Consider the following 27,575-nt stretch of genomic DNA (forward strand, 5'->3'; position numbering starts at 1 on the left):
TCAAAGAGTGGTGTGGCAAATATTGGCAGTTGAGTTTTAAAACAAACTGGCTCAGCCGTTCTCCCCCCTCCCTTGAAAAAAAGTTTCTCACATTCTTAATCCCATGCTTTCATTACCTGTCATCTTTTTCAATGAAAAGCCAAGTGATTATTTTGTTTGATTTTAGGTTGAATTGTATAATGCATCGCATTGAAAGCAAAAAGGAAACAATACCAAACTTTAGCATCGTTGTTTTATGTTTAAATTGCCAAGTGTTTTCTTTTCTGGATGTCCTGTAAAGCAAATCCAACTGCAATCTAGAGCCTTTTCCCCCACAAAGAGAAGGCTGCAAACTTCTAACAGTGAATTGTGGAGCGCTTTATGCTTCTATTCTGGCAAGACATTGTCATAAAGTCACATAAACTTCAAACTGAACTAATTAATCCATCCAATTAACCCCAAGGAGGTAGATTTAAATTTTAAACAGAACTTTGTTTGGGGCTAAAGTAACATTCCCCATGCGAAGCAAACTATTTACCTGAGGGTTAACTGTCCCTTCTGATATCTGTGATTTGAGACAAAGTCCCCAGTTAAAGCTCAGCAATCTCAGTATTCGCTGGTGGATGAAATTTTAACTTCCCTAAATTGTATGAAAGGTTGAAAAAAAGAGTATAAATGGATGGGATGGTAACATGAAATATTACCACATCTGCTATTTCAAAACCTTTTCTATTTTACCCATTTTACTTGCCTAGGAAGAGTTAGTAATCTGGACATTTGTGGAATAAGAGAATCATTGAATGTTGCAAGGTTAATAACTTGAACAGAGAAATGTTCTGGCTATAATGCATAGCAGCAGTGTGTCTACTGCTAAGGTCAAGAGTCATGATGTGGTGGAATGACTGTGCTTGACCCTAGTTAAACTTTTGTGCATAGGCATTTTGGACAATGTGCAGAATTCTTTTGAGTGCTGTAAACTTGCAAACATTTTGTATATGTAAATTTCACGGAATATACTAAATTGCCATTGCCTCCAGGCTACCACAATTCCATAAATCTTTTATGGAAAATTTATCATTTGATTTCTTCTTTGGAAGACTAATATTCATCGACATTATTACAAACATTGTTAATATTGTGGCTTACTGTTTCTTGATTCTATTCTCTCAAAAGTCTTCTTTAATATTTTCATTGTTACAATTCTTTGCAACATTTTACAGGCTTGTAAGTCTTTTCTGTACCTAAAAACTTTAGTCCCCTCTAGTGTCCAATTTTTGAAATTATGAAATTGCTTATCTTTGTTTTGTCTTGAAAAAGACAAAATAGAATATTTCCCACAAGAAATATTCCCACTGTTATTTATAGTTAATTCCAAAATCTTATTGTAATTTTTTAAACATTCCAATTTTATCTGTACCCTTGGTCCTTTTATAACTTTCTAAAAATCAAAATGTTATTTAGCTTTTTACTGTTTATTTCAAATTCTTTAAGCTCATTGAATTTATGATTAAAATTTTCTTTATTTAAGACTGAAGGCAGATTCACCTGGCGCTTTCAAACATGTTCTTCTGAACATCTCTAATAGAAGTAATTAATGAACAATTTATGAAAAAAGTTCTCTAATAGCTTAAAAGTAGTTAATCAGCAATTTTGTGATTAGAAAAATGAGGTTTGTGAACTTGGTGTCTTTTAAGTCTCTGCAGTTGGAAGCCAGGGAGCTAATCCTGTTGTTTCCCAGCTCTCCAACCTTCTCCTCTCAGGAGAAGAAATAAAATATGGATATTTACTTCTCTGATAGAAAATGGAAGTCATTTATTATATTGTGAATCTAATATATAATTTTTCATGTCCCTATTTTTTCACATAAAATCATTTATTAGCCAACCTTGCCCAAAGTAGCTTTACTTCTGTTTGATGCGTGGAAGCCCAGAATGGGAAGGAGAACAAATTATCATCCAATTTACAAATACTTCTGTGCCTCGCAAAGTTTCTTGCCATCTACAAGCTTCCATTATAGTAGCTTTTTACAAGCTTATTTTAGGGGGCTGCCTTATATGACCATATTTGATTGTCAGCTAGAAGGGAATAGAGAGATCACAAGAGTATATTATGTTTATGAAAGATAACTGTTAGCTATGGCAACTCGTATCTTTTATTCTCATCCTGTTTAATTTTTTCTATTTAATTAATTTATCCCTTTGAGTTATATACTAGTTCTATTGTAGCATTGGAACATCGGGATAGGACTTTTTTTTTTGAACCCATGTTTCATTAGCATTGCTAAAGCCTTTTTAATGCTTTAGTTTTATTTATTTATTGATAATGATTTGTTCATATACTCAATTAACCTCTCAAGCCTGGTATCTTCTGAAGATGATGTCTCAGTGTCAGAAGACTAAGGTATAAATTTCTACATAAATCAAAATCCGTTGGAGCTTTGGTTGGGAATTTTGGGATTTCTATTTCTAACCAGCAGCACTAGATTTGGGAAAGTTGATGTAAACAGTAATATTATTTTACATAAACACTGAAAACACATTTTTAAGATTGCTTTTTAAGAAAAGTCATGCGACATCAGCACTGTGGAATAGTAGGAATTCTCTTAGCACCCCTTTAAACAGATTGTAAGACTTGGGGATATGTAAACTGGGATGTACATTCTTAAATAAAATTTATATTTGATATATGAGCTGTGCAATAGCAGTGGAATGACCGAGTTGCGCCTATAAGCAATGTAGTATTTAGATGAATTTTCTCTAAAAGCCAGACACTAGATCTAAATGTGAGGGTAAATAATAGTTCATAAAACATAAAGCATATTTTTCTTTGTTTTTTGAGGGTATTTTATGGTGAAGTTGGTTATCTGTTTTAGCAATGGCTGAATCTTTTTGTGGGAGAAATAAAGTGGGCAGTGAGAAGCTTTCAGATATCAGTTTTGGAATATGATCCTTTTCATGCCTTGTAAATGTAACTCTTGATTTGCTTACATTAGGGAATAATTAAAAATATTTATTTGGGAAAAATGGTGCAAAATAATATGTTTTGTGTAATTTTATGATAATGTAACCAGATTTTTGGATAGTCAATTACTCTTACCATCATTATACCACAGAGGAAATACATATTTATAATTTTAAGTTCTTCTATAAAGTTTTTTCTATGATTTTACTTTTGGCTATGACCTATTTAAGGATCAATCCTATCTTTATGCTTTCAGGTTCAATGTAATTTAATATTATATTAAATGATATTAATATTGTATAATATTAATGTATTGTTGTTGTTGTTGTTAGCTGTGAAGTCGTGTCCGACCCATTGCGACCCTATGGACAAAGTTCCTCCAGGCCTTCCTGTCCTCTACCATCTTCTGGAGTCCATTTAAGCTCACGCCTACTGCTTCAGTGACTCCATCCAGCCACCTCATTCTCTGTCGTCACCTTCTTCTGTTGCCCTCAATCTTTCCCAGCATTAGGCTCTTCTCCAGTGAGTCCTTCCTTCTCGTTAGGTGGCCAAAGTATTTGAGTTTTAGCTTCAGGATCTGGCCTTCTAAAGAGCAGTCAGGGTTGATCTCCTCTAGGACTGACCGGTTTGATCGCCTTGCAGTCCAAGGGACTCGCAGGAGTCTTCTCCAGCACCATAGTTCAAAGGCCTCAATTCTTTGGCGCTCAGCCTTTTTAATGGTCCAGCTTTCACTGCCATACATTGCAACTGGGAAGACCATAGCCTTGACTATACACACTTTTGTTGACAGGGTGATGTCTCTGCTTTTTAGTGTGCTGTCTAGATTTGCCATGGCTTTCCTCCCCAGGAGCGAGCGTCTTTTAATTTCTTGGCTACAGTCCCCATCTGCAGTGATCTTGGAGCCCAGGAAAATAAAATCTGTCACTACCTCCATTTCTTCCCCATCTATTTTCCAGGAATTGAGAGGGCTGGATGCCATGATCTTGGTTTTCTTAATGTTAAGTTTCAAGCCAACGTTTGCACTCTTCTTCTTCACCCGCAACAAGAGACTCTTTAGTTCTTCACTTTCTGCCATTAGAGTGGTATCATCTGCATATCTTAGGTTGTTGATATTTCTTCCGGCAATCTTAATTCCAACTTTTGATTCATCTAGCCCTGCCTATCTCATGATGTGCTCTGCATATAAGTTAAATAGGTAGGGCGACAGTATACAGCCGTGCCGGACTCCTTTCCCAATTTTGAACCAATCAGTGGTTCCGTGTCCAGTTCTCACTGTTGCTTCTTGGCCCACATATAGGTTTCTCAAGAGACAAATAAGATGGTCTGGTACACCCATCTCTTTAAGAACTTGCCACAGTTTGTTTTGATCCACACAATCAAAGGCTTTAGCATAGTCAATGAAGCAGAAGTAGATGTTTTTCTGTAACTCCCTAGCTTTCTCCATGATCCAACGTATGTTGGCAATTTGATCTCTAGTTCCTCTGCCTCTTCGAAATCCTGCCTGTACGTCTGGTAGTTCTCGGTCCACATACTGCTGGAGTGTAGCTTGTAGGATTTTAAGCATAACTTTACTAGCATAAGAAATGAGTGCAATGGTGCGGTAGTTTGAACATTCTTTGGCACTGCCAAAGATTTTGAATAGCTCGACTGGAATACTGTCACCTCCACTAGCTTTGTTGTTGCTCAGCTTTTCTAAGGCCTACTTCACTTCACATTCTAGGATGTCTGGCTTGAGGTCAGTGACCACCTCATTGTAATTATCAGGGACATTAAGCTCATTCTTGTATAGTTCTTCTGTGTAATTTTTCCACCTCTTCTTAATCTCTTCTGCCTCTGTTAGGTCCCTGCCATTTTGGTCCTTTATCATGCCCATTTTTGCATGAAACGTTCCCTTCATCTCTCCAATTTTCTTGAAGAGATCTCTGGTCCTCCCTATTCTATTGTTTTCTTCTATTTCTTTGCACTGTTCATTTAAGAAGGCATTCTTATCTCTTCTACCTATTCTCTAGAATTCTGCATTCAGTTGGGCATATCTTTCTTTTTCTCCCTTGTCTTTCGCTTCCCTCCTTTCCTCAGCTATTTGCAAAGCTTCCTCAGACAGCCATTTTGCTTTCTTGCATTTCTTTTTCTTTGGGATGGTTTTGGTTGCCACGTGTTGTACAATGTTGCGAACCTCTGTCCATAGTTCTTCAGGCACCCTGTCTATCAGATCTAATTCCTTAAATCTATTTGTCACCTCTACTGTATATTCAACAGGGATATGATTTAATTCATACCTGAGTGGCCTAGTGCTTTTTCCTACTTTCTTCAGTTTAAGTCTAAACTTTGCAATGAGAAGCTCATGGTCTGAGCCACAGTCAGCTCCTGGTCTTGTTTTTACTGACTGTATAGAGCTCCTCCATCTTTGGCTGCAGAGCATATAGTCAATCTGATTTCTGTGTTGACCGTCTGGTGATGTCCATGTGTAAAGCCATCTCTTGGGTTGTTGGAAAAGAGTGTTTGCTATGACCATCATATTCTCTTGACAAAATTCTATCAGCCTGTGCCCTGCTTCATTTTGTACTCCAAGGCCAAACTTGCCTGTTATTCCGGTTATCTTTTGGCTTCCTTCTTTAGCATTCCAATCCCCCATGATGATAAGGACATCATTTTTTGGTGTTAGTTCTATAACATGCTGTAGGGCTTCATAGAACCGGTCAATTTCATCCTCTTCAGCACTGGTGGTTGGGGCATAGACTTGGACTACTGTGATATTGAATGGTTTGCCTTGGATTCAAACTGAGATCATTCTGTCATTTTGAGGATTGAATCCCAGTATTGCTTTTCCTACTCATTTATTGACTATGAAGGCTACTACATTTCTTCTGAGGGATTCTTGCCCGCAGTAGCATACCTGATGGTCATCTGAATTAAATTCACCCATTCCTGTCCATTTTAGTTCGCTGATACCTAAGATGTCGATGTTCAGTCTTGTCATCTCTTTTTTGACCACGTCCAGCTTTCCTTGATTCATGGATCTTACATTCCAGGTTCCTATGAAGAAAAAATCTTTACAGCATCGGACTTTCCTTTCACCACCAGACACATCCACAGCTGAGCGTCCTTTTGGCTTTGGCCCAGTCGCTTCATTCTTTCTGGCGCTACTAGTACTAGCCCTCTGCTCTTCCCCAGTAGCATACTGGACGCCTTCCGACCTGAGGGGCTCATCTTCCAGTGTCATATCGTTTTGCCTTTTGGTACTGTCCATAGGGTTTTCATGGCAAAGATACTGGAGTGGTTTGCCATTTCCTTCTCCAGTGGATCACGTTTTGTCAGAACTCTCTGCTATGACCTGTCCGTCTTGGGTGGCCCTGCATGGCATAGCTCATAGCTTCATTGAATTACGCAAGCCCCTTCGCCACAACAAGGCAGTAATCCATGAAGGGGAATATTAATGTATAATATATATAATATGTATAATATATAATGTATTATATAATATTAATATAAATAATATAATTTCCACTGGTATTCTCCAAATTGATAACTATGACTTTCTTTTGTTCAACAAGTTCCTGCTTAATGTTACTAATTTGCATTAATAAACAGGATAGCGTCTTCTTCACATTTGGTGTGAATCCTCATCCCTCTCAGTAATTCATTTTTCATCTCTACCTTATTATCAATATAATTCACTTTGTATTTCTTTTAGTATTGTCACCTTTTCCTCATTTTTCTATTGTCCCACTTTGAGTTGTATTGCATTACAGGTTTCTTTTGTTTGATTTAAAAAATAATAATTAAAACAATAAAAATTGAATATTTATTTATTTGCTGCTCATCTTTTATTCTTGCCCTGTACACCGCCCTGAGTCCTTCGGGAGAAGGGCGGTATAGAAATATTAATAAATTAAATTAAATTAAATTAAATTAAATCTCATATTCAATGACTGGGTGGCTTACAACATACTGTATAAATGTTTATGTAAATAAACATTATTTACATAAAACACAATAAAAACATTAACAGATAATATCAAGGTGACAAAATGGCAAAGAAGGGAGTGGGACCTATGGAGGGCAGGTGGCATTGAATTTTAATTAGTCAACCACTCCAGTATGTAGCTCCCCCGTTGGTTCCTCAAGCAGTCTGGCAGAGCCAGGTGTTGAGACTCTTTCAAAACATCAGGAGGGTGAGAGGCAATCTTGCCTCAGAGGGTAAGATGTTCCAGAGGGCTGGAGCCACAGCAGAGAAGGCACTTCTCCTGGATTCTGCCAGCCAAAATTCCTTGGCTGATAGGAGCCGCAGTACGCTCTCTCTACCAGCATGGGTGGAGCGGGCCAGTCCCATCAGGGTGAGACAGTTTCTCAAACAGCTTGGACTTGTGCCATGCAGGGCTTTAAAGGTGATGACCAACACCTTGAATTGCACTCGGAAGCAGATCAATAACCAGTAACCAGTGCAGTTCATGGAGTAGTTGTGTAACATGGGCCACTCTAGGGGCCTAAGAACTGCTCACACGCCTCACCCCCACCATTCTGTGCCAGTTGTAGTTTATGAATGCTTTTGAAGGGTAGTCCCATGTTGAGCACATTGCAATAGTCCAGAAATGTGATGACTAGGGCTTATTAGTTATATTAAAAGAAGCCTTGGTGGAGCAGTGGGCTAATGCCTCCTTAAGTAACACCAGCTGCCTGCAATTAGTGCAGGTTCGCATCCCACCAGGCTCAAGGTTGACTCAGCCTTCCATCCTTCTGAGGTAGGTAAAATGAGGACCCAGATTGTTGGGGGCAATAAGCTGACTTTGTAATAATGCCGCTTAGGGTGTGTGTGAAAGCCCTAATAAGCAGGCATATACATAGAATGAAGGCTACTGCTAAGCTTGTAAGCCGCCCTGAGTCTTCGGAGAAGGGCGGGATATAAATGGAATTAAAATAAATAAATAAATAAATATTAGTTATTTGCAAGAAAGAATTGGGGCAACCATAATAAGTATTCACTGATTAAGCATTATTGTGAATATTTCAACAAATATTTCCAACAGATTTTTTTTTCATCTTTGTTGGACACCCTCAGAATGTTCTTTTTTTAAAGTTGATTGGCAACTTTACTATACAGAAGTGTAAATGGATGAGGTAAAACTTACTATATGCTATGGATTTATGCCACCATTGCCCTTTATTGGTTTATTATTCATACATTTTTAATAAAGTGTTTAGTACAGTTCAGTACTATTTTAAAATGTGACTGTAGTTTAGAAATATATACCAGACACCTGGAACTTAACACTGTATGAAAGATTTGGACATCAGGGATAGGAAAAAAAATCCTCTTCGAAGTTGGAATGAAACTTTTCCCCCAGTTTTGGTTTAATTATATGATTTTGCTGTCTCCAGTCTAATAGAAAGGCTGATTTCTGACCAAAATCTTATAACTAGTTTTACCATTAAGCTCCAACTATAAGTAATTCATTTAGTTTATTTCCAATATTTTAATAATAATTTAAAGTAGGCACTTGCCATGGTTTATATATGTTTCACAGTGCTGTGTTATCAGCTGATCTTCAGCCATTCACATCACGCAAGATATGCGGTTTCAACTGATATTTTACTTAGCCATATAACAACAGAATCCTTCTGCTTTTGCCTTTTGTCTGTGGTGTTTCTTTCTCTCTTTGATTTCCACTTTTAATTTTGTCTGAGATTTTATGTCCTATAGCGGGGGTAACCTATAAAATGTTTCATAAAAAATACATCGAAAGAGAGAAAAGTGCTAAAGATAAAATTGAACAGTGGAAACAACATCAAAACCATCATTTTTTTTCTTTTTTGTGCTTTTGAGTCAGTTTTGACTTCTAACGACTGCCTGGATAAATCCCTGCATTTTTCTTGGCAAAGTTTTTGGAACTGGTTTGCCACTGCCTGCTTCCTAAATAACAGCTCTGTGTATTGAGACTTAAACCAGGGCAGGGCTTAGAGATCAATACTGGACCATGGGTTTCTGCAGCTGGTTTCTTCCATCATAAATTCTCTTGTATATGGTTTTTCCATTGCCAACATTATCAAAGTCTAAAAAAGTCTTAGAAAATCTCTGCATTGACAACATTTCCATATGTCAGTTACCCAAGGCACATTGCTTGGATGCATACATGTACTACATCATAGAACAGGGATGTCAAACTGCTGGCCCGCGGGCCGGACGCATCATCCGGAAGCCATGCCCATCCCATTGCCAGCAATGGCAAAATCGTCCTGATATGTTGCGTGATGTCACGTAACGTCGTGAGTTTGACATGTCTGTCCCAGAACCTTGAGAAGAGCTCGATGCATACCAAGGCCAACACCAACTAAAGAGCTAGCAGCTGTGATTTTACATTGTTGTAGAGCACTACTTGAACACTACTTGAAGTTTACTTGGAACGGCTTGCATTCTGTGGCAGTATCTTTAACACCATCCAACCTCTGCCTATCCAAGATCCTTGGGAAGAACTTGATAGGTTGATAAAAATGCCAAATCAGATCTAAATATCTGGCTGACTGTGCAACCAACCACAATTAAATATATATGCTTCCCAGTTTCCAGCGATCCTTGTCCACTAGAAAGAACAGCAGCAACTGGTTTCTCATTGTTTTTAATCATCTCCTCCTGAAGGATAGATATCACACATGTTTTAAAATAGATCAGTGGATAATTTATGTACTAATTTATTTAGATTACATAGCTTGGAACAATATCGATGTTATATAATAAAGCCCCTATATTGCCCTTTTATGGAAAAAAGAATCTCGTTTAACAGAATTACTGATTTTAATGGAATTGAAAAACTGAAAGTATTGTAGGTTCAGGTGATAAATAACTACCTTAAAAGAATAAGTGTTTAGAATAAATATTAGTTTTTAAAAACTGTACTCAGTTGTCACTTGTTTAGTGGCATTTAGATCAAGCTGTAAATTTTCATGGTCTCGGCATTAATTGCATAATGTGAAAATTGGGCATCAGAAAAATAAATTTCCACTAGGACTATGTAATGTGTAATGTAGCAGCTGTAAAATATAGATGTGTAATGTTGAGGGGAAATGTTGCTGCTTTAAGAAGTTGTTGAAGATGTTACTTTCTCGCCCCTATGCACTTGGAAACAATTTTTCACTTTCAAAGTGTAATATATCTCTAATTCATAATACTTAGTAAAAAATAAAATCCTGTTTTGCTTTGCTGTTTTAATAATAGCGACATCACATCTTTATGTGGGAAAAGTAGTTTATATAAGTAGTACAGTAGTTTATATAAGGGAAATACTGAGACAATTGTATCAGTTAGTATTTTTATATTCACACTGAAATCACTTTTCTGTTGATAAACAGATTGCTATTTTTTTTTCTTTTTTGTGCTTTTGAGTCAGTCTTGATTTCTAATGACTAGCTAGGAAAGTCCCTGCCTTTTTCTTGGCAAGGTTTTTGCAACTGGTTTGCCACTGCCTGCTTCCTAAATAACAGCTCTGCGTATTGAGACTTAAACCAGGGCAGGGCTTAGAGATCAATACTGGACCACGGGTTTCTTCCATCATAAATTCTCTTGTATACTGGTTTGTTCATTGCCAACATTGCTAAGAAGACTATAATGAACTTGAATATGAGAGCTAATGAATTAGTTAATGAGATTTTTGAAGCATATCCGCTTGTTCTATAATTTAGTTCAGTTGTTTTAATTAATTAAAGTCTGCATTTGCAGAAATAATTTTGTAATATAACAGACTTGCATGCTTTGTAATGGTAAGTTTATACATTAGACATTTTGTGTCAGACATAATGGAGTCCTTGGAAAGAATATTACAAGTTTTCTATGTAGTGGTTGCATTGCAAGTGTTCCTGAGAGAAATGTGGGTAAAAAAACCTTAATGTGATGCATTTCAATATTGAATTAATTTCTAAAGGAATGTCTGTTTCTTGTTCTGAAGATAATACTGCATTAATGTATGCTTGGCATATGAAAATGATTATGGAAATAAGGGTATCGGCTCTGAGCTGTATTTTTAGTTGGAATGTAGTACAGCTTCTGTTAAAGACCCATGTAATTTAACACTTCTGCTAATAGAGATATTAATGTTTTGTTTTAAGGGTAATGATCTCTTCCATCTTTACATATTTTTCTTGTTTTTATTGAGAAGTATATTACCCTATATAATTTTAAATAAATTGCATTGAAGGTTCCATTGTTGATTGATTTTGACACACTTCCTGTAAATTTTTTTCTTTGCTTGTAACTAGAATAAAATGTATTCAATTTTCTTTCCCTTTGAAATATGTCATGTCAGACTTTCCTTTGAAATGAGTATTGATGTTTCTTTCTTGCAAGATGAGATATTTTAAATGTTATGCCTCATAGAAGCTCTGGTTCTCTCTCAGAAGGCTGCTAAAAATATCTTTGTGTAAATCAAGTTCATAACGTTTTGTTGTTTTGTTTGGATGGACTAAATAGACCAGAATGAATTCAAATAGTGTTGCATTATAGCACATTAGAATGTAATTCGGTTGGATTTTATAAATGTTTCTGAAATGCACTAGAATACGTTAGATTAATATTCTTGTGTGCAGCTGTGGAATGTATTTCTTATTCTCTAAATAGCAACTTCTAGCAGTGTGTTCATAAAGTGTCAGTGCTTGAGTTGAGTAGTTTAGTTCATGTCACTTGAATAGATCAGGCAAAGGAATAATGACTCGTTATGTGCCAACTCATAATTTTCAGAAACAAATCAAAGAAATATGCTTCAGCGCAATCCTGCATTTTGGAAATGCAGTAATAAGTAAGAATCAGTTGTTTATTATGGTCAAGACAGGAAAAAGCAAAGTATAATGGCAACAAATTATTTAAACCAGTTTGGTATAGTAGTTAAGATACTGGCCTAGAAACCAGGAGACTGTGAGTTCTAATACTGCCTTAGGTTGGGTGATCTTGAGCCAGTCAGTTATTCTCAGCTAACCCTACCTCTCCTCACAGGGATCTTATTGTGGAAAAAATAGGGGGAGGAAGGAATATTATGTATATTTGCTACCTTGAGTTACTTGTAAAAAAGGGTTATCAAACTGGCGGCCCACGGGCTGGATGCATCATAGCGAAACCACACCCACCCCATAGGCGGCAATGGCAAAAAAGTCACAATACGTCGTGACATGTCACGTGACGTTGCGAGTTTGACACCCTGTTATAAAACGATAAAGATGGGATAAAAATAATAAATAATAAACAAATTGGAAATATTATGCAGATGTCCCTATATCAGGAAGTCCAATGGAATGTTGTATAAAAAGAAAGTCTAACCTTTATTGCTATTTAAACTTCTGTTGGATCAAGAAAACTTGTTTTATTAATATCTGGTGGGTGCATCATCATCCCAAAAGATTAAAAAAGGATCATAATTATAAGTCAATTTTGTATGTGCAATTCTCCCTAATTAAGAGCTTGGTTAGTAAGAAGTTGCAAAGGTTATAATAAAAATGAAATATTCAGCATTTACTTCTTTGTTAATACATTTTAATGTTTGAAAGCAGAGTGTGCATGGTTTAAATTACATTTTAGATTTCAGCAAGTTTATCTTTTATGGTAGTAATCATCAAGGCCATTTTAATTCTGCCAAGGTCTTAAAAATAAGACTATTTGAAATAGTAATTTTGTTTAATGTTTAATGCTTCAGAATACATACGTGAGAATCTGTATGTAAGTAACATCAGTGTAACATCAGACTATAAGATACCATTTTCAGTGGCATCAGACATTAGCAAACTTTCAGTAATGAAGGCAAATTAAAATGCAACGTGCATTGAAAGAACAAACTGTGAAGTAAAGCTGAATGCTAGTTTCTTTTGTTTCTAGCTTAATAAAATTATTTGCTTTATCTCATTTTCTCCATGCCCATGAATCCATTCAAGGAAAATTCATGAATGTGTAACATAAGTCTGTAGAAACAAAAAAGATAGCATTTTTTATTGTCCCTTTGCATTAAAATAATGCAAACTCAAAGCAGTGGTAGTCCCCTGATTTAATTATGAAGAGATGCAGAAGATAGTATTTACTGGCGGCGAAGGAGTTTTCAAAGATTAGTTAGTTGTCTAAGTTCCAAACAAGTAACAGAGCACACATTTTGCTAACTTAAGACATTGGCTTAATTTCATTAACTGTGGTCTAATATTTTGTGCATCCTACTCTTGGTAAACCACAGTGGTATTTTCTGGCTATTGCATCAAAGCTCTACTGTTTTTCATCCGTTTTTATTGACCAAATGTGTCATAGCAACATTCACTAAGTCTGGAAAATAGACTTTAAATGTTTTTGCTCTAATGAAAAATCTAGTATCTAATGCACTTGCTGATGTAATTAAATTAATACTGTAGAATGTCCAAAATCTTGACTTTATTGCTTCATGTTTAGAAAATGTTATGTTTTTATGAAGTAATTTTTTAACAAGCATGTCATAAGGTACAAAGCAACTGAATTAGAAGGGCCTGTTTGTAAAAACAGTCAGCAATATTATGGTATACTATTATTCACTCTATAAAATGAAAGCTCTGTATGAAGAAGAGGGAAAAAACCCAGAATGAAAATAGGTTATGGTAGAAACAGAAGCATCCATGTATGTGAAGCCTGTAAGAGGTCTGGCTTTCTTAACTTTTAAGATTGCTTCTGCAGCTGCCTTGATGAACATTAGTTTTTGGTTTGCAAACCTCTAAAGCTTAAGATTTCATTTGAACTTTGTTTATAGTAATTATAGATATGGTGACTAGAGAGAGAGATTTAATTATAATGTTTCCCAGACCATTGAACTAAAAGAATAAATGCAAGAGTTAACTTATACTTTAAAGTGATTCCACTTTTCTCTGCACCATTATTAGAAGGTAAGATAGATATGCTCAATTACTATTGCCTTTCATCTTCTAGGCCTGTTGTTTTGTCTGTTTAGCTTGAAAAACTGGATGCAACATCCACAATGTTTTCTTACCTGAGAGTTGTCAAGTGGTTCATGTAAGAACTGAGATCCTATGACAGGAGTGTCAAACTGCTGGCCCGCGGGCCGGATGTGTCATGCTGAAACCATGCCCATCCCATTTCTGGCAATGTAAAAAAAGTCATGATATGTCATGACACGTCACGTGACATTGTGAGTTTGACACCCCTGCCATATGAGGAAATAAAGCTACTTTTTATCAGTAAGGATGATATTACTACATACCATAAGAATGTTATATTCTTTAAAAAATCCTTACAATGCCGTTAATGAATATTAATGCTTGTAAGCCTTCATGAGTCGTGTTGAGGTGGGGTGGATGGCAAATAAGTCAAATAAATAAATAATGATGAAGAAATAGAAATATGAAAATAGAGTATGAACCCACACTGTAAGCTATGAATTACTTGAGTAATAAATGTGAGATAGATACTGCGAGGTATTTATTTATTTAATTTATATGCCATTTGATACCACTCACTCTGGGCTTTGATATTCACCACTTGCTATAATAAAAATCCTATCTCATACTCAAGAACCACTTACATTATATTGATTAGTATTGTAGAAGAACAGCTCAATCAGTGGAACTCAGTTCAATTTTCACTTGCCCTCTGTACAAAAGGGGCTTTGACAGTTAGATTATGGGAGTACTGCAAGAGTATGTGTTTAAGTGTCTCCATGGGCCATCTAATCCTTTTGGCTTCCTCTTTTGTGACAGTCTATCTGATCAACTTCTAATTAGTTTCCCTAATAGGGCAGCCTTATTTGAACACAGATTTGTTCAGTACATGGTCCAACCTTCTCCATTTGGTTTTTCCAAGGGAAATCTAACCAGTACCAGTCTATTGAACCTGATGGGGCAAAAAATAGAAGAAAAGCAGGACCACAGCTCTGACAACCTATGTGTGTTTCTGTCACAGAGTTCTATCCTGAGGCCTCTGTGTCAAAGTGGAGTAAGGTATTGGAAATGGATATCTCTCAGGCAAACATCAGTAATGAACAATCATGTCTTTGTCATAGTTGCATCCTTTAATGAGAAGTATTAGAAAAGGAATGAAAAGAAACATCCATGGTTGTGGTCAATTAGGCAGCTGCTTTTTGGCCGTTTTGTGAGAATTAGCTGGTGGTAGCATGGCTCTTACTACTGTACTAAAAATGTTGTTTTGATTGAACTGACTGATGACTTTGCTATGGAATTGTGTAATGTATGTAGTCTATCTGGAAGCAATACTTTAACAATCCACAGGAACATTGGTTGCCACTAACTACTGCTGCTAGGCATATAGTATCCTTAAATGGATGTTTGGAAAATCCAGTCACTTCATAATTGAGCAAATAAAATAGCATGTGCTGGAATATATGCTCTGTTTTGGAAATGTTTAAGAAAGTCAGAAAGAAGTGTGAGTGATACTACATGAGTTTTTCCTGACATTAGGCAGAGTAAAGCAGTTGCCTTAATCATAGAATCCTGGCCAGGAAAGGGTAAGTTTTATCTTAACTCTGTAATTCCTTTTGATAAAGAAAAGTCTAGATTTTCTACACCCAAAACCAGCCTATTTCCTTTAGATTGATGAAGGATGATAACACTGTTATGGGAAGATATAAGATATTGTGCAGTATCTGGTGGGTTTACTCTTCTCTCTGAAGGGAATTGTATTGGATCTTTGTTGCCTGATTGTTTGGACTGTGATCCTTTAAGGTAATTATGCTTGAGAGTTTAGCCAATAGTGCCCATGACTGGAGCGCAGATCCTTGCAGTTTCAAAGGAAAGCAGATTTACATATTTAGATTTATGAGCCCTGGTGGCATAGTAGTTAGAATGCAATATTGCAGGCTAATTCTGCCCTCAGCATAGAGTTTGATTCTGATGGCTTCAAGGTTGATTCAGCCTTCCATCCTTCCGAGATTGGTAAAACGAGGACCCAGATTGTTGGGGACAATATGCCAACTCTGTAAACCTCTCAGAGTGCTATAAAGCACCATGGATTGGTATATAAGTCTAAATGCTATTGTTAATGCTATTGCTTCTCTGTTGGAACAGTGTAATAAGCTGTTAGAAGTGATGAGTTTTCTTTGACCGATGGTGGATTTGAATCTAGGTTTTCTTGTTCTGTTGCATTTAAGATAGTGTTATACATAACAAGTTGCAGTGATGTTAAAATAATAACATGCCATGACTTTGTTGCCCTAAAAGATCCCACTTTGTATTTATGTCCGATATAAATGTATAAGTTTCATCATTGTGTCATGACATCATAGTATCACCATTTCCAACATCATCTTTGCCTCTGCCATACTTGCAATTGATTTAAGAATACTAAAAATTTTCATAGCTCAGATTTTCTTTGCACATGTTGTCAGTCTTACCATTATTAATTGTAATCTCATGGTTGTAGTTTATTCAGCTTTTTAAATTGGAATTTCAGATTAATTTTCAATATATCAATATATGTTGCAATTACTACTTCCAAACTGACTTTCACTTAAAGTAAAGGTAAAGGTTCCCCCACACATGCGTGCTAGTCGTTTCCAACTCTAGGGGCCATTGCTCATCTCTGTTTCAAAGCCGAAGAGCCAGCGCTTGTCCGAGGACGTCTCCGTGGTCATGTGGCCGGCATGACTAGACACCAAAGGCACACAGAACGCTGTTACCTTCCCACCGGAGTGGTCCCTATTTTTCTACTTGCATTTTTACGTGCTTTCGAACTGCTAGGTTGGCAGAAGCTGGGACGAGTAACAGGCGCTCACTCTGTTACGTGGCACTTGGGATTTGACCCGCCAAACTGCCGACCTTCTGATCGACAAGCTCAGTGTCCTAACCCACTGAGCCACCGCGTCCCTTTCAGTTACTGCCTTCGAAGTAGACGCCCTTACAATAGTCTGCCTGAGGGCTTAATACTTAAATTTGTTGGATACTTAATTTGTGGTGAAGTGTGGTTCAGTTTAGTTTAGGAAGAGTTTAGTAGCTTCTGTGTGGACGTTATGCAGATGTTACAGATGGGAAAAGAGCAGTAGGCTTTGTTGCTAAATGATCTTAGTAGACACAATCCAGTATTCATGATTTTGAGTGGGTAAGTTACTTTATACATATTGGTTTGCTGGATCTTCTTAATTAGGATTTATTTGCAGGTGACATCATTCTGGTTGCTGAATTAAAAAATACTTTCAGAGAAAAACTAAAAACACAATTAAAAAAGAAAACAACAGAGATTGTTGAGAATATGTTCCAGTGAAATTCAGTTATTGATGTTACAAGGTGGTTTTGCATTTCTGCACTTTCTTCAAAGTAAGAATTAAGTTGGTGCTTTAAAAGTTAGCACAATATTTATGGGCATGAAGAATATGGCCGTATGTCTCCAACAGACTGGCTTGTTAGTGCTATTTCCCAATGAGAAATATCAGTAGTTTCAGTCAGGAAACCACTACAACTGCTTATCAACCCTTTATCCAGTCCTGTCAAAGTTACTGAGCCATTGTCCTGCTTCATTGTTCACTACCTAACTTAATTATCATGTTGAAGAACAGGAGGTTTGGCTTGGTGCTAGGCAGTTTTGAGCAGAAAATTTAGTGATGGATTTCTCTGAATTTTCTTTAAGGGAAAGAGAAGTTCTTCAATAATTTCTCAAAGTTAAGGTCTCTTTATTGGTGACTGTAACAATTACTGAAAAAGCTCATGAGGAATTCTCTCATGATTTGTTGTCCTTCTTTAAAATTTAAATGAAGAATATGAGCATCTAGTGATTTTATGAAATAAACATGGCTTGACCGCTTGTAAATCAAATGTACAAAAACACCCTACAGTGTCAGTGAGAATTTATCTGAAATTATCTTTCTCTTTCAAAAGGATTTTTTTTGCCCAACTAAGTGAGAAATACTGGGGGGAGGAAAAGGTGGAAATTTTTCTGCTAGCACTAGTTTGGTTTTGTAATCTATTGGAAAGTCGAAGTGTTCATTGTCACTCATGCACATGTGACCTCCGGATTGAATTGTTGCAATACACTGTACATGGGACTGCCCTTAGAGCACACATGTCAAACACAAGGCCCGGGGGCCAGATCCGGCCCGCGAAGCCATCCTGGAAACAGTGAGGGAACGGCCCCCACTGCCTTGGCCCTGGCCCAGAGACCCTCCTCGTGCCAGAGACCCTCAGATCTGTCCCACTCCTGCCCAGGCTCCCATAGGCACCCTTGATGTGAACGATGTAGAGCCGGCCATGCCCACCCAGTAGGCCATACATACTTTAGCCATGCCCACCCAGTAGGCCACGCCCACCCAGGCCACACCCACCCGGCCCTCAGGGCAACCGCAATGTTGATGCGGCCCTCAATGAAATTGAGTTTGACACCCCTGCCTTAGAGTGTATCTGGAAGCTTTAGCTAGTACAGAATGCAGCAGCTCTGGCAGTTATGTGCACTGCTAGAACAGCATATGTTGCTTTGTGAACTGCATTGGTGAGCAGTTGCTTCCGACTCTACTTCCAGGTGCTGGGGTTTTTTTTACCTATAAAGCCCTTCATGGCAGGGACTGGGCTATCTGAGGAACTACCTATCCCTGGTTGCATCAACCTGCCACATAGATCTGCCATAGGAGGCATTACATCAGGAAGGGACCTGCATTTGGTGGGTCCCAGAACATGTGCTCCCTCTGACGTAACGACTTCCGGATCATTCTTGCCCCTGAAATTAAATTAGCCCCATCTATTTTGATATTTTGGAATGCCCTCAAGGCATGGTTATTAGGCCTGGGGCTCTCAAAGAATCAGAGACATGCTTAGATCTCCCCATTGCTGAACTAGCTATTTTTATTCCCTCTTTGCTCAGGGTTTGTATCTCTGCTTTTATAACATTTACTATTTATGTGATTTTTATATTTTTTAATATATCTGTGGTTTTTATATGTTATCTTGACTGTTTGTTTGAACTGCCTGGAATCTCCCTTGATACGATAGCCGGTAGTATAAATTTGGTAAATAAATAAGTGTTCCAATTCCATCTGGTCATCAGTTGGCCAAAGACTCTGGGGATCTGTTCCTCTCCTTCCCAGGAAGTGCATCATGGCAAGAGAAGGACTATCCTGGCCAAAGAAGGAGCAACTGAAGAGAGCTAACTTTATTACTTCTGAGCCTGATGTGCATCATTTGAACACAATGATCCACCTGTTTGCCTTTAAAATTTATCCTTAATTTTTGACCTTGAAGGATAAAATGGTTTTGCGTTCTATGATACTAACATTCAAGTTTAATTCAAAGTTGATAGAAAGGAGATTTTACAGGGTAATTTTTGTCTTTCTGCTGTGAGAGCAATGTCACCATTTGGTTTTATATATTTATACCAAAAATGTGCAGGTTTCATGTGTAAGGTAGCTGACTTGAAGGTATAGAGAAAAGAGAAAAATGCTACAATGAACATAGCAAAACATAATAATTTAGATTACAATGATTTGTGGTGCTATAATCGGTAAACTTAATACATTACCCTGTGGTAAGAGGGGCAGCCAATAAATTTGATGAGTAAATAGTGATAGAACTTACCCAAAACCATCTGCTCCAGCATGAAATCTTGTTTAACATTTTGCATGTAGTAAAACTTATTTTACATATGAAGCTACTTTTGTGTTATAAAACATTCACTATTTTCCAGTATTCAAAAATGTGGTTTTTTAAAAAATAAGTAGACATGACATAAAAATGACACAATCCAGAAGCTATTTTGGAAGGCTAGGATAATCATAAATTTGCCATCCTTGCTTTTCCAAAAATACTAACTCATATTGTTCTCTCTGGATTTTAAACAGCTGCTGAGATTTTCATTATATATTTCATTTGGCTTGCTTCAATACAGCTGTATGTTTATGTACCATGCACACCTGCAGAGGCTGCCTGACAAATAATAGTGTGAACGCTACACAAAATTATCCTGGCAATGCCGCAAATAAGGATGTTTCTAGGTTTGAAGTTTGTATCTCTGAGAGCATGAGATGCCAGCTGGGGTTTATGTTGCATTGCATAGATATAAGACTGCCAAGTGACTTCATACCAAATAAAAAGATATTCTTGTATACATCCTTGTTGTCAGAATTATGACGTTCTCATTATGAAATTATAGAGTTCTCATGACTGAATTCTTTTAAAATAAACATCAGTTTAAAAATATTGAATGACAAAGGTAAAATATTTTAATCAGCATATTTTAATATATAATTATTAAGTAGATAATGTAAGGATTTGATTTATTTTGTGTATACAGCTTTTTCCTATTTATTTTATTTATACAGCAGCCTTTGCAGAATTCATTTCATGAGCTCTAAAATGTGAAAATGAAATGTATTCTGCTATATTAACAGCTTTGTCTTATTGAGTTTGAGGTGGTTAATGCTTGTTCCAACTTCGAGCTCTTATATTTTACATTTTATTTCAGTGTAGGACTTTGGACGTATATTTTTATGACATAATCAGAACATGATTATTAGATTGATATATTCATAAAAATAACCTTGCATAGGTATACCACATAACCCGCTAATGCTTACATGCACTATTTCTTCCAGACTTTATTACTGAAATGTCATGACAATCTTATTTGGAAAGGTTTTCCCAAAGCTGCTATTATTGGACTGGTATATCAGTTAATTGGCAAAAGTTCCAATTCTGTATATATGGTATTTTTTCACAAGTATGCATAAAATTTTGTGGAGGTAATCCTCAGTTACTGAACACAGTTTGTATTGGCAACTTTTTTACTCAGTGACTTGATCCTAAACAAAAGAATCATTTGACTGCACCAGACTTACAACATCAATTCCAGCTGTAGTTAAGAGAATCACAAATGGTAGTTTAGTGAAACATCACATGACTACAACTTGTGGCCTCTTCCCGACTTTTCCATTGACTTTGCTTGTTGGAAGCTGACTATGATGTAAATGATGATCATGTGACTACAGTAGTCTGTGACTGTTATATGTGCACATTGATCACTAAATACCCAAATTACAATAGTGACCACAGGTATGCTGCAAGAGCCACAAGTTCAAGGACTGATTGTAAATCTCTTTTTTTCAGCACCATCATAACTTTAAACAGTTGCTGAACAGGTAGTTTGTAAGTGAGGATTATCTTTAAAATAAAATCAAGTAAGAAAATGATGCTAACATTTATTTAGCATTATTTTCTTGATCAAGAGCCTAGACAGTTTTCAAATACCTGATTTAAATAGAATTTTGGATCTCCTTTGTGAAGTTATGCTATAGTCTGCCATTTATTTAATGACAAATTTAACACTTCTGAGAGATTTTTCAATTTCAAACATGTTACACTTTCTACATCCTGCACATATATATGGTTGACATTTGGTTCTGGCACATAACATCTTTCATTAACGTCGGCCTGTAATGTCTTCATATTGTTTCGTTTATCAGCACCATATGTCATCAATCCTGTAGGACTTGCTGAAGTCAGCCACAGCTTGGCAATTTAGCTGCAAACAGGTGAATAGGAAGAAAGTAATTTGTGCAGTTTGGTAGTTGTCAGACAAAAAAGATCCAATCTATATTTTTAATAGACTGCTGGTCTTGCATGAGCCAGACAGAAAAACTGCAAATATTTCCAGGGTTGACATATTTTCCTTTGTGCCATTATGTGGTTTGTTAAAATTGGAAACAATGAATGTAATAAATTTACAGAAACAGGTGGTAAGCTGAAAGAAAAGAGATCAGTAGGGTACATCCTTTCGTTCAAAATGTAGTTGGCAATAGTATAGTTTTGTTAAGTTATAAAGTGATTTTTCCTAGCCACACCTGTTATGCAGTATTTTGTAGTATAGTAAAAACTTCAATTTTTTTTTCAAATGGAACAAATACATTTGAGTCTCATATTACATCTTTAAACTGGAAGGGCTTTTATTATATATTTTATCAATGGTAATTGGAATTGAAAATTTAAAAGCCAAATAGAAAAATGAGTAGTTTTATTAAAACAAGTGAAAAAGAAATTCCTGGAAGCTAATTGTGTCATATTGTTTATACTTTTGGTGATAGTAGAACATACTGTATGACCAATGACTTAGATATTGCCTAGAATTGTAGAGAAACTGAGATCATTAACTAATGAAATAGTTTAATTGGTATTAGTGAATCAAGAGGATGCAGATTTGTTTTTTTTTAAATGTACTCATGGAGGTTGCTATTTTTTAACTAAAAATGTTATTTGTTTTAGGTGTGATTGTCATTTTTGAAAGTAAATTCACTGCAAACGTGTCTCTGCATGGATAGAGTCTATAGTGTTATCTTGCCTGTTATCTAGGATTCTTTTTGGCCTGTGAACTCTGGGAAGGTGTATAGGATGCTACCTAGACTATCCTCTCCCCCAAACTGGTGCATCAATTGCATCTTTACCTGCTACAAGAGGACCTTGGGATAGTAACAATGCTCCCATCACCACCCACACAGATTGCTGCAGCACAGTTTATATGGAGCTATCTTTAAAGATTACACCAAAATTATAACTAGTTCAGAATGTGGTGGCTTGTATCTTAACTGGGTCCTGATGCTGGAAGCAATTTATTTATTTAAATGGGAGCAATTTATTTAATTGGGGGACTTTTATTTATTTATTTAATTTGCATGTTCATCCATCTCAACAAAGTAATTCTGGGCAGGTGAACACTTTTTTAAAATAAAATAAAATAATACAAACATTAAAATACATAGCAGCTGAGAATAAAGCACTCATCATTATGACTAAATTAACCGTTAAACTATATCCTGCACATACTTGAGGCCCCAGGTCCAGGCATACAACCAGATCTTTATGAAAGCCAGCAGGTTGGTGCCATCCTGGAAGAATGTTCCATAAGGTGGGCATTATAGCAGAAAGTCTTTTAGGCCCCTTCCAGTGGCATTTCTTTGCTGACAGGATCTGAAGCATGCCCGTTCTGCCTGAGCCACAGCAGAAAACAGAAAGCTGTTTGTGCTTACATTTTGTTCTTCCTCTTCCAATTGGAGGAGCTCATCTTCCAATATCAAGTTGACATTGTTTTGGTTGAAAATGGCTATTTATTTGCTTAGCAGAATATATGAGCAGGATGCCATTTTCTTCAGTAGATTGTACTTGTCTATGCCGGCTGGAGAATTCTGAGAGTTCATATCTCTTAAAGTTGTTGGAGATTGAGAAAAACTTTATAGTTCATAGTATCATTGAGATGTGGAAACTTCCTCATTTTGCCAAAGTAATGATACACAAAAAAGTGTTTTATATAGATTAAACATTAAAAGCATTTAAAAAGAATTTTCATGTTTACCCACACCTTTGAAACATGTTCCCCTCTTATGAATTCTATCAAGAATTTGTGAAAATGTAGGTATGTATATGCAAATTTTTTCTGGAACCCTTTCCAAGTTTAATTGGAATATTTCCTTTCTGAAATTAAAAAAAATGTTTATGTGAAACTGAATAAAGTAATGTGAGCTGAAGAATCAGAAAAATTACTTAGAATAATAATTATTGTATGGTTACTTTGTTTCTTTATGGAACTGCATTTGGTACGAAAGACTGCTGAGCCAACTGAAAACATGAGATGCAACAAAGAAGGTTCTGTTTCAAAGCTGACCATTTTAAAAAAAGTCTTTCTTCCAATTAAGAATTGGGGTCCATTAATTTATTTTTGACATTTATTTACTTTTTAAAAACAGGTGCTGAAACTATTTTTTGCAAATACAGTAAATAAGCGTAGTTTTGAATATAGAAAAGATGAAATAATATGAATGGCCACATCCCAATAAAATGTGGGTGGGTGTTTACTGAGCTTTCCTTGTGCAACTGTGCCAGAGTTCCATGCTTCTGACCTGTTAAACCTCCCACTGTTACAGTTCAGGTCTCTCTTCAGGAATGGCTGCCAGTAAGTTTTAAAATTGTGGCAAATGGACGTGCAGGGAGAAAAAAGAGACCACCAAACCTATTTTCACTTTTGACCTCATGTAATTTCAACATTGTTTTTGTAAAAGGATGACAACTTCTGTTACATGCTGTGCTACCCAGCTGCATAAATTTAATTTATATTTTGTAACTGATTTGAATGGTTTCAAGGAGTAATCTATTATTTTAGTTGGTTTAACTCTGGGAAATTATACATAAATGTAGCTAGAGAAACAGTGTATGTAGCCAGCTAACAGTGTTACTTTTTGAGCTTTATTGGGTTAACTGAGTGTATTGAAAGTAAATAATTGTAATAATTAACTGTCTTGATGAAAAATATAAATAGGTTGAATTCATAGGCATATACATTTTTCTTTTTATTAGGTGTGAAAACTAAGAATCCTCAGCCGAGTCTTGAGGGTTCAATCCAAAATGTTGAATTGAAGTACTGTAGCACACTGCTGGTCAAATGTGCCTCTGGAACCATCGGATCAATAAAAATTTGTGCCAAAGCCCCAGGTATGTGCAGCTGGACTATGTAAAAGTTGGTGGCCTGTTTAGTAGAGTTTGTCTTGCTTTTCCTGAGGAGGATTACTGAAACAAGAATGTAGTATTGTTCCCATGAATCAAATCTATTTTTTAATTTCTATTTTTGAAAACAAATAATCAGAAGGACACTTATATACATGGTCATCACCAGATGCTTACATAGAAATCAAATTGACTACATGATTGTTAAAAGTAGGTGAAGGAGTTTAGTTATAGTTTCAAATACATGGCCAGGTGCTGATTATGGAACAGATCAAAACTGCTCACATGAATTTCAGCCAAGGGCAACAAATTTTCACAATACAGTCTCAAGCATATGCTCATCATATTCAAGGAGAACATCAGAAATCGCTTTGAAATCCTGAACCTTATTGAGAAGCAGAAGTGTATGAATGAGAAAACCAACTGCCAAAGGTAAGGAAACAGAAATAAGCAAATTGAATATGATAACAAAAAGTGGAAATTGCAAAGAAGAGAAGCCAAGAATGAAAAAAAAGACTCAGAAAGAAACGTAACAAAGAATTTCAGAGAGTTTTTAGAAGAGTCAAGAAGCAATAATGTAAAAACAGTGAAGATGAAAGATGGAAAGAGAATGGAAAAGCAACAAAAGTTTTCCAAAAGATCTCTGAAGGAGGTTCTAACTTTAAATTGGTATGCTAAAGGATGCCAATTGACAGACAGCACAGATTCAAAGAAGTTGAAATAAAGATGGAATATAAAGAAGAATTATACTGAAATTCTGTATAGTAAAGATGTTAACGACTAAGATATCTTAGAATAAATGTATTAACAACTAAGGTACTTTATTCTCTACTTACAAAAGCCTCTTGTACTAAAAGATTAATTTAAATCAACACCATGCTCATTGCCAAGTTGGAAGAGTATGGGAACTGATGGAATACACCCAGAAATATGGTAAGCAACAGAAGAAAGATCAATAACGGTTCTAACCAAGCTAGAAATCTGGAGAACAACACAGTGGCCAACAGATTGGAAAAGGGTAAGCTATACTCTAGTATTCCCCCACCCCCACCCCGGAGACTTAAAGAGTGAAAAGACTATCATACAAAATAGTCTTCTCATAGTTATGTATAAAATACATAAATACATATTTTTTGTATGCTAACAAAATAATGCTTAGAGTCATCCAAAACAGACTGGATTTAATTGGATCATTAAACTGATTGGATCACCACTGCTTGTTGGCCCAGTGGTTAGAATGCAGTTGTTGTTGTTAGCTGCGAAGTCGTGTCCGACCCATCGCGACGCTATGGACAACGTTGCTCCTGGTGTTCCTGTCCTCTATCATCTTCTGGAGTCCATTTAAGCTCACGCCTACTGCTTCAGTGACTCCATCCAGCCACCTCATTCTCTGTCGTCCCCTTCTTCTATTGCCCTCGATCTTTCCCAGCATTAGGCTCTTCTCCAGTGAGTCCTTCCTTCTCATTAGGTGGCCAAAGTATTTGAGTTTTAGCTTCAAGATCTGGCCTTCTAAAGAGCAGTCAGGGTTGATCTCCTCTAGGACTGACCAGTTTGATCGCCTTGCAGTCCAAGGGACTCGCAGGAGTCTTCTCCAGCACCATAGTTTAAAGGCCTCAATTCTTTGGCGCTCAGCCTTTCTTATGGTCCAACTTTCACTGCCATACATTGCAACTGGGGAGACCATAGCCTTGACTATACGCACTTTTGTTGACAGGGTGATGTCTCTGCTTTTTAGTGTGTTGTCTAGATTTGCCATGGCTTTCCTCCTGAGGAGCAAGCGTCTTTTAATTTCTTGGCTACAGTCCCCATCTGCAGTGATCTTGGAGCCCAGGAAAATAAACTCTGTCACTACCTCCATTTCTTCCCCATCTATTTGCCAGGAATTGAGAGGGCCGGATGCCATGATCTTGGTTTTCTTAATGTTAAGTTTCAACCCAACTTTTGCACTCTCCTTCTTTACCCGCAACAAGAGGCTCTTTAGTTCTTCTTCACTTTCTGCCATTAGAGTGGTATCATCTGCATATCGGGAGAAGGGCGGTATAGAAATTAAATTAATTAAATTAAATTGTTGTTGTTGTTGTTGTTGTTATTATTATTATTATTATTACTATTATTATTATTATTATTATTATTATTATTATTATTATTATTATTATTATTATTATTATTATTATCATCTTAGGTTGTTGATATTTCTTCCGGCAATCTTAATTCCAACTTTTGATTCATCTAGCCCTGCCTTTCTCATGATGTGCTCTGCTTATCAGTTAAATAGGTAGGGCGACAGTATACAGCCTTGCCGTACTCCTTTCCCAATTTTGAACCAATCAGTGGTTCCGTGTCCAGTTCTCACTGTTGCTTCTTGACCCGCATATAGGTTTCTCAAGAGACAAATAAGATGGTCTGGTACTCCCATCTCTTTAAGAACTTGCCACAGTTTGTTATGATCCACCCAATCAAAGGCTTTAGCATAGTCAATGAAGCAGAAGTAGATGTTTTTCTGGAACTCCCTAGCTTTCTCCATGATCCAGCGTATGTTGGCAATTTGATCTCTAGTTCCTCTGCCTCTTCGAAATCCTGCCTGTACTTCTGGTAGTTCTCGATCCACATACTGCTGAAGTCTAGCTTGTAGGATTTTAAGCATAACTTTACTAGTATGAGAAATGAGTGCAATGGTGCGATAGTTTGAACATTCTTTGGCACTGCCTTTCTTTGGAATTGGAATGTAAACTGATCTTTTCCAATCCTGTGGCCACTGCTGAGTTTTCCAAATTTGCTGACAAATTGAGTGTAGCACTTTTACTTCATTGTCTTTTAAGATTTTGAATAGCTCAGCTGGAATACTGTCACCTCCACTAGCTTTGTTGTTGCTCAACTTTTCTAAGGCCCACTTCATTTCACATTCTAGGATATCTGGCTCGAGGTCAGTGACCACCTCATTGTGATTATCAGGGACGTTAAGCTCATTCTTGTATAGATCTTCTGTGTAATTTTGCCACCTCTTCTTAATCTCTTCTGCCTGTGTTAGGTCCCTGCCATTTTGGTCCTTTATCATGCCCATTTTTGCATGAAACGTTCCCTTCATCTCTCCAATTTTCTTGAAAAGATCTCTGGTCCTCCCTATTCTATTGTTTTCTTCTATTTCTTTGCACTGTTCATTTAAGAAGGCATTCTTATCTCTTCTAGCTATTCTGTGGAATTCTGCATTCAATTGGGCG

At 36.6% G+C, this 27,575-nt stretch overlaps 1 protein-coding gene across 2 annotated transcripts in view; it reads left to right on the forward strand.

Annotated features, from left to right (window-relative positions):
- VPS13B (vacuolar protein sorting 13 homolog B) overlaps window positions 1-27,575 on the forward strand; it is a 354,177-nt gene that overhangs the window by 64,139 nt on the left and 262,463 nt on the right. For both annotated transcript variants that reach the window (XM_083358950.1, XM_083358949.1), the window contains exon 18: window positions 24,211-24,345. In XM_083358950.1, coding sequence (XP_083215076.1) covers window positions 24,211-24,345 — 135 coding nt within the window. The remainder of the gene's footprint in view (window positions 1-24,210; window positions 24,346-27,575) is intronic.

This window comes from Vipera ursinii, assembly GCF_947247035.1.
Source record: "Vipera ursinii genome assembly, chromosome: 3".
Classification (NCBI taxonomy): Eukaryota; Metazoa; Chordata; class Lepidosauria; order Squamata; family Viperidae; genus Vipera; species Vipera ursinii.